The sequence below is a fragment of the Dendrobates tinctorius genome, unplaced genomic scaffold (assembly GCF_039654945.1).
Source record: "Dendrobates tinctorius isolate UK_male_01 unplaced genomic scaffold, ASM3965494v1 ptg000321l, whole genome shotgun sequence".
Classification (NCBI taxonomy): Eukaryota; Metazoa; Chordata; class Amphibia; order Anura; family Dendrobatidae; genus Dendrobates; species Dendrobates tinctorius.
Window position 1 is genome coordinate 2088811 of NW_027361988.1, and position 12153 is coordinate 2100963.

At 46.5% G+C, this 12153-nt stretch overlaps 1 protein-coding gene across 1 annotated transcript in view; it reads left to right on the top strand.

The window, feature by feature from the left end:
• Positions 1 to 11759, top strand: part of LOC141073963 (uncharacterized) — a 34115-nt gene extending 22356 nt beyond the window's left edge. Inside the window, exons 2-6 of the mRNA XM_073561493.1 lie at positions 1638 to 1817; positions 1899 to 2022; positions 2106 to 2203; positions 3439 to 3529; positions 9589 to 11759. Of these exons, the coding sequence (XP_073417594.1) occupies positions 1638 to 1817; positions 1899 to 2022; positions 2106 to 2203; positions 3439 to 3529; positions 9589 to 11555 (2460 nt within the window). The 3' untranslated portion in view covers positions 11556 to 11759. The remainder of the gene's footprint in view (positions 1 to 1637; positions 1818 to 1898; positions 2023 to 2105; positions 2204 to 3438; positions 3530 to 9588) is intronic.
• The last annotated feature ends 394 nt before the right edge of the window (positions 11760 to 12153 follow it).

The window sequence follows — 12153 nt, forward strand, 5'->3', positions numbered from 1 at the left end:
ATACTAACGGCCCCATACACATGAGATCAGAGTTGGCTGATCGGTCATTTGGCAGACGGCGATCTCTCCCGACTCCCCCATACACACAAATATTCCAGCTTTCCTGTGGTCTGTATGAGAGAGTCGCCTCCAGACTCCTCTAGAGGAGGATTATCTACAGGAAGAACAAACGGATTGTCCTCTGAAATTCAGGATGCCAGATCCTTCTCTGCCCTGACATCATCTGTCGGGAGGCCCCCAAATACATTATATGGTCGGCCAAACCCCCCCGAAATCAGTGCTTTCATGGAACTTTAGTGTAATGTGTATGGGGGCGTTATAAGGTAACTTATTGGACGCTGCTTCTGGCCCGGCCTAATAGACCTTCATACATTGCAGCCCAGACCCCATTATTAGGCATGTAAGTATCGGAGTAACTAGGCCGCCCCATACTATCGAGTACTTGGAGGCGGGGGGGCATTCAGCCAAACTCTGTCACACCTTCTTAGATGTCATGTTTGCTTTTCACAGCAGCAAGTGGTTAAACTGTCAGGGTTTTTGTTGAAGCCTCATCTGTGCCGTCCCTGCGGTGTACATCTATGTTCTGGGGCACAAAAGAGTTAATTTGTAAAAAAAAAAATGTTTCACTTGTTAAAATATAATAAAATGTGTCTTCTGCTTTTTTATGTTTTTCTTTTTATTTTTACAAGAATTGTTGGAGCCAATTTTCTTGAGAAACATTTTAATATCGGCTTTTTCTGGAGTTTTTCTTGTAATATAGGAAAACCTAAGGCCAGAAATAAACCCCATAAATCACTGTACATGGAGACTTTGGGATCAGATCATTTCTGTCCGTTGTGTTTGTGGAAACAAAAAATCTTTTATAAAAGCCTCAAACTTCTGTGTGTGACTCAGAGCTGAGATCTAACGTGAGAGAAGATTCCAGTGCGGGGAAGACGGGAAACCTTCATATAGACGGCCGGTGGGGATGGAGGCAGTGACCGACTCTGGCCAAATCTGTCTCTAGAGCCGTAGTAGAAGATGAAGATGTCGTCCTCATCATGAAGGAGTTATTTCTCATGTCGCGTGTAATGAATATCTCCTGCAGTATTGCTAATGCCGATTCCAGTGTCGGTAATGAGACGAGAATTAGCATTATGGAAGATGAGTCTATGAGGAACGTGTTCAGCTGCCGACTCCGAGGAGGAAACTGCTTGTCTGTGGCCTAAATATATAGGTTTTATTAGTAGATGTCAGGGAGAAAACTAAACCCTGTAAGATAATAAATCTCCTCATATGTTTCCCTTATTATCTCCAGTAATTGTATTATTACACAGGATTCTTATGATGTTACATCGGATCATCTTCTTCTCATTCAGGTCTCTACAATATCGGATCCTCTCAGAGAAGATCTTCTACAAAAGAGAATTTTCCTGATTTACCCATCAAGGATGGATATGGACAGAGACAAGATGGCGGAGAGGATATTACACCTCACCCTAGAGATCCTCTTCCGTCTCACTGGAGAGGTGAGAGATTCTGATGACGTCACATTACATCATTCTTATCTATGGGAATAACAGATGGACAGAACTGGAGAGGTGAGGACTCTGGAAATGTCTGTAGTGAGATTTATTAATGTGTCTCTCCATTACCAGGATTACACAGTGGTGAAGAAGACCTCTAGTGATCGCTGTCAGGACCCTGTGTCTGAGGGATGGGGAAGACCCCTGAGCCCAATCACGGGGCCTCCACCTCACCCCCTGATCCATGAGGACATCAATGACCAGAAGATCCTGGAACTCATCTACAAGATGATTGAGCTGCTGACTGGAGAGGTGACACTGCTGGGAATGCTGGGACATTATACAGTAACACTATGAAGGGATCGGGGGATGACGTATCATTGTATGTGTCAGGTTCCTATAAGGTGTCAGGATGTCGCTGTCTATTTCTCCATGGAGGAGTGGGAGTATTTAGAAGGACACAGAGATCTGTACAAGAACGTCATAATGGAGGTTCCCCAGCCCCTCACATCACCAGGTAATAGACAGGACTAAATACACACGGCCTATAATTATCTGTATGTAGAGAATGAATTCAGTCCCTGTATGTGTTTCCTCCAGATTTATCCAGTGAGAGGACAACACCAGAGAGATGTCCCCGTCCTCTTCTTCCACAGGACTGTAAACAAGAAGATCCCAGTGCTCCTCAGGATCATCAGGTAGATGGAGAGAAGGTGTCAGGAGATCTCCCCTATGATGTGTAGACGGCTGTGAAGGTCTTGTGCTCAGTGTTGTTTTATCCACCAGTATTATATGTTTTATACTTGTGGGTCACCCTGCCAGGGCAGTGGGGTACTCGGTACCGGGCTGGTCTCTCAAAGGGGAATGTCACAGCAGCGGTGACCCGGTCCGTGGCCCTGGGCGCCCATGTAGAAGGGGTTAAGTGATTGAATAAAGTTTATGAGTGAATGATTCGTGATGCCACCTGTGGTGTTCGGCAATGAAGATGTTAAGCCGACGCTGCAGACAATTTCTCTGGGACAGATGGTGTGGTGCAGCAATGATGTTGTGGCCCTCCACAGGTAGGGCAGTAATCCCAGGGCAGTGAGGATAGGTATTGAGGAAGAGGATGCAGTGTCTGGCACAGGGATGAAGCAGTGCTGACGGAGTTGCAGGAAGAAGGGAAGGACACAACAGGGTGCAGTTTCTTTACCTTTACTTTGCTTGGCAAATGCAGTCCAGGGTCCAGATTACAGATGGCACAGGAGCTGGCTAGCCTGGGAGCAACTTAGGAATCTCTCTATGCAGATGGGTTGTGTAGTCTCCTTCCTAGCACTTATTTTTAGGTACTTGCAGCACTGTGTTACACCGAAGTTCCACTTGCTTATTCTCTTTAGAACTCCCTCGTATGGCAGACAGCTGTAGCCTTCCTCTTCTGGCTCACATGTCGCTGTTGTGCCTCAGAGTCTTATGTGGGAATAGAGCATTTACAGCTTCCTATTCCTCCGGTTTCTGTTGCAGGACCATCAGTGTCTGTACAGCCTTGGAGACCGGGCTTCAGACCATGCGCTATAGCTGGGAATGAGCCTGAACTCTCTGCTCAATCCCTCAGCTCTTCTCCTCCATGTCCACACACGTTGCCCTCCTCACAAGAACTCCCTAATTTTCCTTCCTGGCCCCCAGAGAGTAGCTCCTCCCCCAGATTTGGTTCAGAGCTCCCTCTGCTGGCCTGGAATGGAAACTGTGTTGTGTGTTGTGGTTAACTGCTAGAGAGATCCTTTATTGCTTCCAAGCATGACATCACACTCCCTAGGAGGAAGGCAATGCCACTGTGGCGACCATACTCCTGGGGGCGCCACATTTGTGTAATGAGAACGGTGGAGATGGCAGGATTAGAGCTGATCATAGATGGGAATTCTCCATCTGTCGGTGACTTTTACAATATTTGTTTCAGGGTGAAGATCTGACCCATATTAATCCTACAGAGACATATGTGAGGGGTGATGAGTGGTGTAAAGAGGAGATTTCCACATATGACTACCCAGGTGAGTAGTAACCACTGAATGCAGAGAAGTCACAGATTCCTCTCAGTCACCGGCTGTGGCTGCTTTATCGGTGGTGTAGTCCGGCCGTATTACCATGATCACCATTTTGCCTCTAGACCACAACATTCTTCTCCACCCAAAACTGTTCAAATGACTTTGGGCATTGAAAGCCATTTTCTATAGAATTTACAACCAATTACATTGTTTCTGATCCTAAGGAATTCAGATTACTGCACAATCTCTCCTGAAATGGGGAGCAATATTATTTTCTCTAATCTTCTGGTCAGGATCCATAGTAGCTCCAATGGTCCACCATAAATGAGGGCAACTCTGGTTTACTGTTGTTTAATCTGTATTTGTAGTTTTCGGTTAATGAGATTCTCGTGCTCTGGGGCGGGGCTGTGGGCGGGGCTTTATGTGGTGCTCTGATTACATATTCATCTGTATTGGCTTATGACAGGTCCCTGATCCCTCACTGACCTGCCCCCATTATTACATAATGCATATAATAGCGTTTATTGTTGATAATGCCTATAATATTGTGGGGGAAATCTACTGTTTGGGCACATGGCAGGGCTCGGAAGGGAAGGCAAAATGTGCTGGAATAATTAGCGGTGGCCATGTCGCTTTTGGAGAGCCCCTCATGTGCCTAAACAGTGGATACCCCCAACAAGTGACCCCATTTTGGAAACTAGACCCCCTTAGGGAACTTATCCAGATGTGTATTGAGCACCTTGAACCCACAGGTGCTTCACAGAAGTTTATAACGTAGAACCGTGGAAATAAAAAAAGCAACACAGTGCGTTTTTGTGTGCTCGGCGCAGAGCCAAAAGGGCACAATCGCCGGCAAAATCATATCTGCACATGGACAGCGTACCCAACGCTAAATGTAGGGTACGCTAGTTGCATGCAGCATCATGCGCCCATAGGAGGAGCTGACCGGAGGAGGCGCGGCCAGGGGAGGAGCTTAGCGGCAGCCCTGCTCTGCGCCTCAGAACGCTAGTCTGAAAGTAGCCTAAGACGCACCCCAAATTTTCAAAAGGAAAATAGGGGAAAAAATGTGCCAAATGGGGGTCCGACTTACAGTCCGAATTCAGCTTACCTGGGGAATCAGTACAGGTGCAAGAGTGGTCACAGCGCTCTGTGCTGGGGCGGTGGCGCTCTTTGCTGCGTAGGGGGCACCTCTGCCATTTTGTCAAAGCTGGAGGCTCCTGAAGCTCCATTGCTGCTGTGCGGTGGCCTTCGGGAAAATAGCAGCTGTATGCGGTGGCCTCTGGAAAAATAGCAGCTGGGGGCGGTGCATGCTCAGTTTCAGATCTCGGCAACAAGATCTCGGGACAAGATCTGAATCTGAGCATGCGCCGCCTACAGTGGCCATTTTTCCGGAGACCATTGCATTACAGCAATGGAACTGCGGGGGTCTCCAGGCTTTGACAAGATGCCGGCAGAGCCCTCCATGCAGCATTTGTAAGTATATTCCTACTATAAGACGCACCCACATTTGCCCCAAAAAAATTTTGGGAAAAAGTGCGTCTTATTGTCTGAAAAATATGGTATATTTTTACCACTAAAATGTTGTTTTAACCCCAGATTTTACATTGGAAAATAGGTAGATAGGTAAATGGTCACTACACCCATAGATGAATTCACAGAAGGTGTAATTTCCAATTCCCAGAGGGGTGTCATTTCCAAAATGGGGTCACTTCAGGGGGATTCTGCTGTTGTGGGACTTTGGAGAGCCACTAAGTGCCAGAACAACAGAATCCCCCCCTGAAGTGACCCCTTTTTGGAAATGACACCCCTCTGGGAATTCATCTATGGATATAGTGACCATTTTCCCTACATGGATGATTTCCAGAAACTCATAGTAGAAGTTTCACAGCAAAAATGTCATTGTAGTGCCCAATATATTGTGCCCAGCTTGTGTCTCTGGAGACCTCCCCCCACCTACCCCTGGAAATTGTTAAGTCAGCTCTACTCAAATGTGTCTGTCACTAAATAATCCAAATGCTTGAATGTCAAAACAGTTCAAAAACGTGGTTCTGTGTGGAAGATTGTAAAGCCGTCATGGAGGCATAAGGCTGGCAATGATGGGCATTGTGGGTAATAATAGTGGGTGTTACAGAACCCCCCAGCACACCGAATAGGAGATGTATGCCCTTAAAGCAGCAACCAACTGGCTGTGACCCCCGGGGCAGAGGTAAACAAGACATCCCACTTCTGACCTCCCCCACCTTTGTAAATCCCACGGCTATTGTAATGTACGTCTGGCGTCTTAATTGGAGCCTGTTATCTACTGGCACGACACACATTGGTTGTCCTGCCCTCTGTATGTATATATATTCTGAGACCGATGAGTAAAATGTTGTCACACTGGAAATACATGGAGTAGCAGTGATCTTTTATATGTTCCCATGTTACAAAGCCTTTTGAACCAGCGTCCTTCATTCAGAAGTGAGGAAAACCAGAGTGAACCTCCTGAGAAACGGGGTGATAATGTAAGAGGTATTACAGCACAGAAGACCCCGTTACACTGGTTGCAGCAGTGGGATATGACACCCCGTCTATAGGAGTAAAGGACTGAATGGAAATCAACTACCAGAAGTTAAAGAGGAATACATTAAAAGACCTGGTGGAAGCTTGAGGATTAATCGCCAGCAACAAAACAAAAGCGGATTTGATAGCAGCCATCATGAAACACAACAGTGCAGCACCCCCCAATGTGAATGTGGAAGAGACTGAATTCCAGAGGGAGGTAAAGAGCAGACTGGCGTTCTATGGCCCAAACCCTGCAGTAGAGATCGTACGAGAGGTGATGGCTGTTGTACGTATTGATCTGAAGGAAAAGATGGCCGAGCGGACCAGGATAGAGCTTGCCAAAATGAAGATGGCAGAGCGGACCAAAGTAGAGCCAGCCAAGATAGAGCTAGCCAAGATGGAGATGGCAGAGCGGAGAGAGGAGAGTCAGCGAGCAGGAGAGCTCTAACCTCTGCCCAGGTACCGTCAGCAGTAAGCCACAAAAAAATCCAGTATAATGCCTTCCGACAGTTGGGGGAGGCAGAGGAAGACATTGATGCCTTTCTGCAGGACTTTGAGCAGCAGTGTGCCCCCATAGCCAGACACATTTCTTGGGCCACCCCAGCTGAGTTTAAAAGGGAGGTACTTGAGGATTCCTCATTACAGGGGTATCGTGGGAAGGCACAGGAAGGGGAACAGTTTGCATGGCATCAGGGACTCCTCTACCGGGTTACAGAGCAGCGCCACACAAGGACGAGCCCCACTATAAAACGACAGCTAATAGTTCCCAAGAAGTATAGGCAGGAGCTACTGCGAATCTCTCATGACATACCCTTGGCCGGGCGCCTCGGCGTCAGTCGCACCAGGCATCGTCTGACACAAAACTTCTTTTGGCCGGGCGTAACCTATGATGTTCGTCAGTACTGCCAGACCTGTGACAGTTGCCAGCGCATTGGCAAGAAGGGGAGATCACTGCAAGGCCGAACTACACTCCCTCCCCATTGTGGAGGAGCCATTTAGCTGAGTAGCGGTCGATCTGATAGGGCCGTTAGCCAAACCCAGTCCATCAGGGAAAAAGTATATATTGACAGTGGTAGGTTATGCCACATGGTATCCAGAGGCGGTTGCATTACCTAACATACTGGCAGAAACAGTGGCAGCTGCCATGCTCCAGGTTTTCTCACAGGTTGGATTTCCCCGGGAAGTTATCTACGACCAGGGTACCCAGTTACAGCAGAGGTGACCAACCAACTGTGGAAGCTGTGCGGCGTAAAGTCCATTAGAAGCGCCCCGTACCACCCGCAAACCAATGGGTTGTGTGAACGTTTTAACGGAACATTAAAACAACTCATTGGGACTTTTACCAGGACCTACAGAAACTGGGAGAAATTCTTGCCACACCTCCTGTTTGCCTATCGGGAGGTGCCCCAAGAATCCACAGGGTTCTCCCCGTTTGAACTGTTATACAGGAGGTGGGTAAGGGGACCCCTAGACTTAGTGCGAGAACACTGGGAAGGGGAGGGAACCATAGAAGGGATACCTATTGTGCCCTATGTGTTGGAATTCCGGGACCGCCTACAGGAGCTGACTCAGGCTGTACGTGGGAACATGCAGGCGGCCCAACGGCGCCAGCGCGTATGGTACGATTGGAGGGCCAGAGAATGCATCTTTGAGATAGGACAGAAGGTCCTGGTGTTAAAACCATCTAGGCAGAACAAGTTCAAAGCTGCATGGCAGGGGCCCTACCAGGTAGTGGGGAAAATAGCCGACACCACCTACAATGTCGCCGATTGAGACGACCCCAGGGTTATCCGCATGTTCCACGTGAATATGTTGAAGCCCTACCGGGAGCGCCCTGAGGAGGTAGTGGCCATCTGTGCACCCGAGGCAGAGGATTTAGCAGGACTCCCCCCTTGCCTGATGTCTTAGGGGAGAGGACTCGGTCTAAAACATGGGACCAAGTATACATGGGAGAAAACCTAGGGTCCCGGGAGAGACAGCAGGTGGAGACATTGTTGAGGCAGCGACAGAAGATGTTTTCAGAGAGACTGGGGTACACCCGCCTGGCACAACACAAGGTTGAGACCCAGGATCAGACCCCCCTGAGACAACCCCCCTTCCGCGTCCCTGAGTCTGTACGAGAAGGGATGCAACGAGATACAAGAGATGTTGCGTTTAGGGGTCATTGAAGAGTCAGTCCCTGGGCATCCGCCGTAGTGTTAGTGCCCAAGAAGGATGGGACTACCCGGTTTTGTGTAGACTATCGCAAGCTAAATGAGAAAACGGTGACTGATGCGTATCCCATGCCGTGTGTGGATGAGTTGTTAGACCGGCTGGCGGGGCAAAGTGTTTGACCACCATCGATCTATGCAAAGGCTATTGGCAGATCCCCCTAAGTCCTGACGCTATTCCCAAGTCTGCATTTGTCACCCCGTTCGGCTTATTCTAGTTTCGAGTTATGCCATTCGGGATGAAGAATGCCACGCAACCTTCCAGAGGCTGGCTGACCGGCTTCTGGATGGTCTCCAGGACTATGCTTGTGCCTACCTGGATGACATCGCCATCTACAGAGTGACATGGGATGAGCATCTAAATCTCCTAGAGACAGTATTGGTCAGGATCCACAAGGCCGGTATCACGTGGGTAAAGCAGAGGTTCAGTATTTAGGACATTGGGTGGGAAGTGGGAAACAGCGACCAGAACCAGCCAAGATTGAGGCCATAGCCAAATGGCCCACCCCACGCACTAAAACCTATGTCATGGTGTTTCTAGGGACCGCCGGGTATTATAGGAAATTTGTCCCCAATTGCAGCAGCGTAGCCAAGCCCCTCACTGATCTGACCCATAAGAACCTCCCCCGCCAGGTAACCTGGACCCCCGAGTGTGAGGAAGCCTTCCGCCAGCTAAAGGACGCCCTCACAAATACCCCGGTATTGGCCACACCCGATCCAACTAAACGTTTCCTTGTTCACACAGACGCTTCTATGTTTGGATTGGGGGCAGTGCTGAGCCAAGTCAGGCCGGACGGTCAAGACCACCCGGTAGCTTACCTGAGTCGGAGACTGTTGCCCCGCGAAGTAAGCTATGCGGCCATCGAGAAGGAGTGCCTAACAGTAGTATGGGCACTCAAGAAGTTACAACCATATTTGTATGGACGACAGTTTTCCCTCCTAACGGACCCCTAGTGTGGCTTAATCGGGTCTCTGGAGACAACGCCAGATTGTTGCGGTGGAGTTTAGCCCTACAATCTCTAGACTTCACCATCCACTACAGACCCGGCAAACAAAATGGCAATGCCGATGGACTAAGTCGACAAACGGAACTTGTACCAACCCCATAGACTTTGGTCATCCCCAAGCCGATCCGTTAAGGATCAGACAGTGTATGCCGATCGCGTCGCTGAAAAGGGGGAGCCGCGTTACAGAACTCCCCAGCACACCGAATAGGAGATGCCATTTTTATGGACAGTTTAAGTAGAAATGTTCAAAAGCAAAATATCCTTGAGTTTTATATTAAAAAAAAAATTGTTTTTTTTATCTTAGCAGATGACTGTACCAGGAGATCAGAGGGACAGCTGACATCTTCAATTTTTAAATCTGATGATCTTGAGATCCTACAAGATACAACTGAAGTGATTGCTGTTACTCCAGATATATCATCATCCATTCACAGCAAAGATCTGTCATCTGATCCTATGAAACAGGTCCCATCTTCTGAATCATTACTGACTACTAAGGAAAATCGAAGTCACAAAAGAGGCATTGAAAAACAAACTGCTCCTAAAACAAAGAAGCGTTTTTCCTGTTCAGAATGTGGGAAATGTTTTGCACACAAATCACTGCTTGTTACTCACCATAGAACTCACACAGGGGAGAAGCCTTTTTCTTGTTCAGAATGTGGGAAATGCTTTAAATGGAAATCACAATTGGTTAATCACCATAGAACTCACACAGGGGAGAAGCCTTTTTCCTGTTCAGAATGTGGGAAATGTTTTATCAATAAATCAGAATTGGTTAGGCACCAAAGAACTCACACAGGGGAGAAGCCTTTTTCCTGTTCAGAATGTGGGAAATGTTTTAGCCAGAAAGCGATTCTTGTTAGACATCAGAGCAGTCACACGGGGGAGAAGCCTTTTTCCTGTTCAGAATGTGGGAAATGTTTTATCAATAAATCAGAATTGGTTAGGCACCAAAGAACTCACACAGGGGAGAAGCCTTTTTCCTGTTCAGAATGTGGGAAATGTTTTATCAATAAATCAGAATTGGTTAGGCACCAAAAAACTCACACAGGGGAGAAGCCTTTTTCCTGTTCAGAATGTGGGAAATGTTTTAACAAGAAAGAGAATCTTATTAGTCACAAGAGAACTCACACAGGGGAAAAGCCTTTTTCCTGTTCAGAATGTGGGAAATGTTTTAACCGAAAATCACAATTGGTTAATCACCATGGAACTCACACAGGGGAGAAGCCTTTTTCCTGTTCAGAATGTGGGAAATGTTTTAACCAAAAATCACAATTGGTTAATCATCATAGAACTCACACGGGGGAGAAGCCTTTTTCCTGTTCAGAATGTGGAAAATGTTTTAACAAGAAAGAGCATCTTATTAGTCACCAGAGAACTCACACAGGGGAGAAGCCTTTTTCCTGTTCAGAATGTGGGAAATGTTTTAACAATAAATCAGATTGTGTTAAGCACCAGAGAATCCACACAGGAGAGAAGCCTTTTTCCTGTTCAGAATGTGGAAAATGTTTTAACCAGAAATCACAATTGGTTAATCACCATGGAACTCACACAGGGGAAAAGCCTTTTTCCTGTTCAGAATGTGGGAAATGTTTTAACCGAAAATCACAATTGGTTAATCACCATGGAACTCACACAGGGGAGAAGCCTTTTTCATGTTCAGAATGTGGGAAATGTTTTAACCAAAAATCACAATTGGTTAATCATCATAGAACTCACACGGGGGAGAAGCCTTTTTCCTGTACAGAATGTGGGAAATGTTTTAACAAGAAAGAGCATCTTATTTGTCACCAGAGAACTCACACAGGGGAGAAGCCTTTTTCCTGTTCAGAATGTGGAAAATGTTTTAACAATAAATCAGATTGTGTTAAGCACCAGAGAATCCACACAGGGGAGAAGCCTTTTTCCTGTTCAGAATGTGGGAAATGGTTTAACAATAAATCAGATTGTGTTAAGCACCAGAGAATCCACACAGGAGAGAAGCCTTTTTCCTGTTCAGAATGTGGGAAATGTTTTAACCAGAAATCACAATTGGTTAATCACCATGCAGCTCACACAGGGGAAAAGCCTTTTTCCTGTTCAGAATGTGGGAAATGTTTTAACCAAAAATCACAATTGGTTAATCATCATAGAACTCACACGGGGGAGAAGCCTTTTTCCTGTACAGAATGTGGGAAAAGTTTTAACAAGAAAGAGCATCTTATTTGTCACCAGAGAACTCACACAGGGGAGAAGCCTTTTTTCCTGTTCAGAATGTGGGAAATGTTTTAACAATAAATCAGATTGTGTTAAGCACCAGAGAATCCACACAGGAGAGAAGCCTTTTTCCTGTTCAGAATGTGGGAAATGTTTTAACCAGAAATCACAATTGGTTAACCATCATAGAACTCACACGGGGGAGAAGCCTTTTTCCTGTTCAGAATGTGGGAAATGTTTTAACAAGAAAGAGCATCTTATTAGTCACCATAGAACTCACACAGGGGAGAAGCCTTTTTCCTGTTCAGAATGTGGGAAATGTTTTAACCGGAAATCACAATTGGTTAATCACCAGAGAATTCACAAAGGGGAGAAGCCTTTTTCCTGTTGAGAATGTGGGAAATATTTTGTCAACAAATCAGAATTAGTTAGGCACCAAAGAACTCGCATGGGGGAGAAACCTTTTCCATATTCAGAATGTGGGAAATATTTTAACCGGAAAGCGCTTCTTGTTAGACATCAGAGCAGTCATACAGAGGAGAAGCCTTTTTCCTTTTCTTAATGTGGGAAATATTTTACTTGGAAATCAACTGTTAATAAACATCAGAGGTGTCACTTAGGGGAGAAGCCTTTTTTATGTTCTTAGTGTTGGAATAGTTTTAGCGAAAATTGA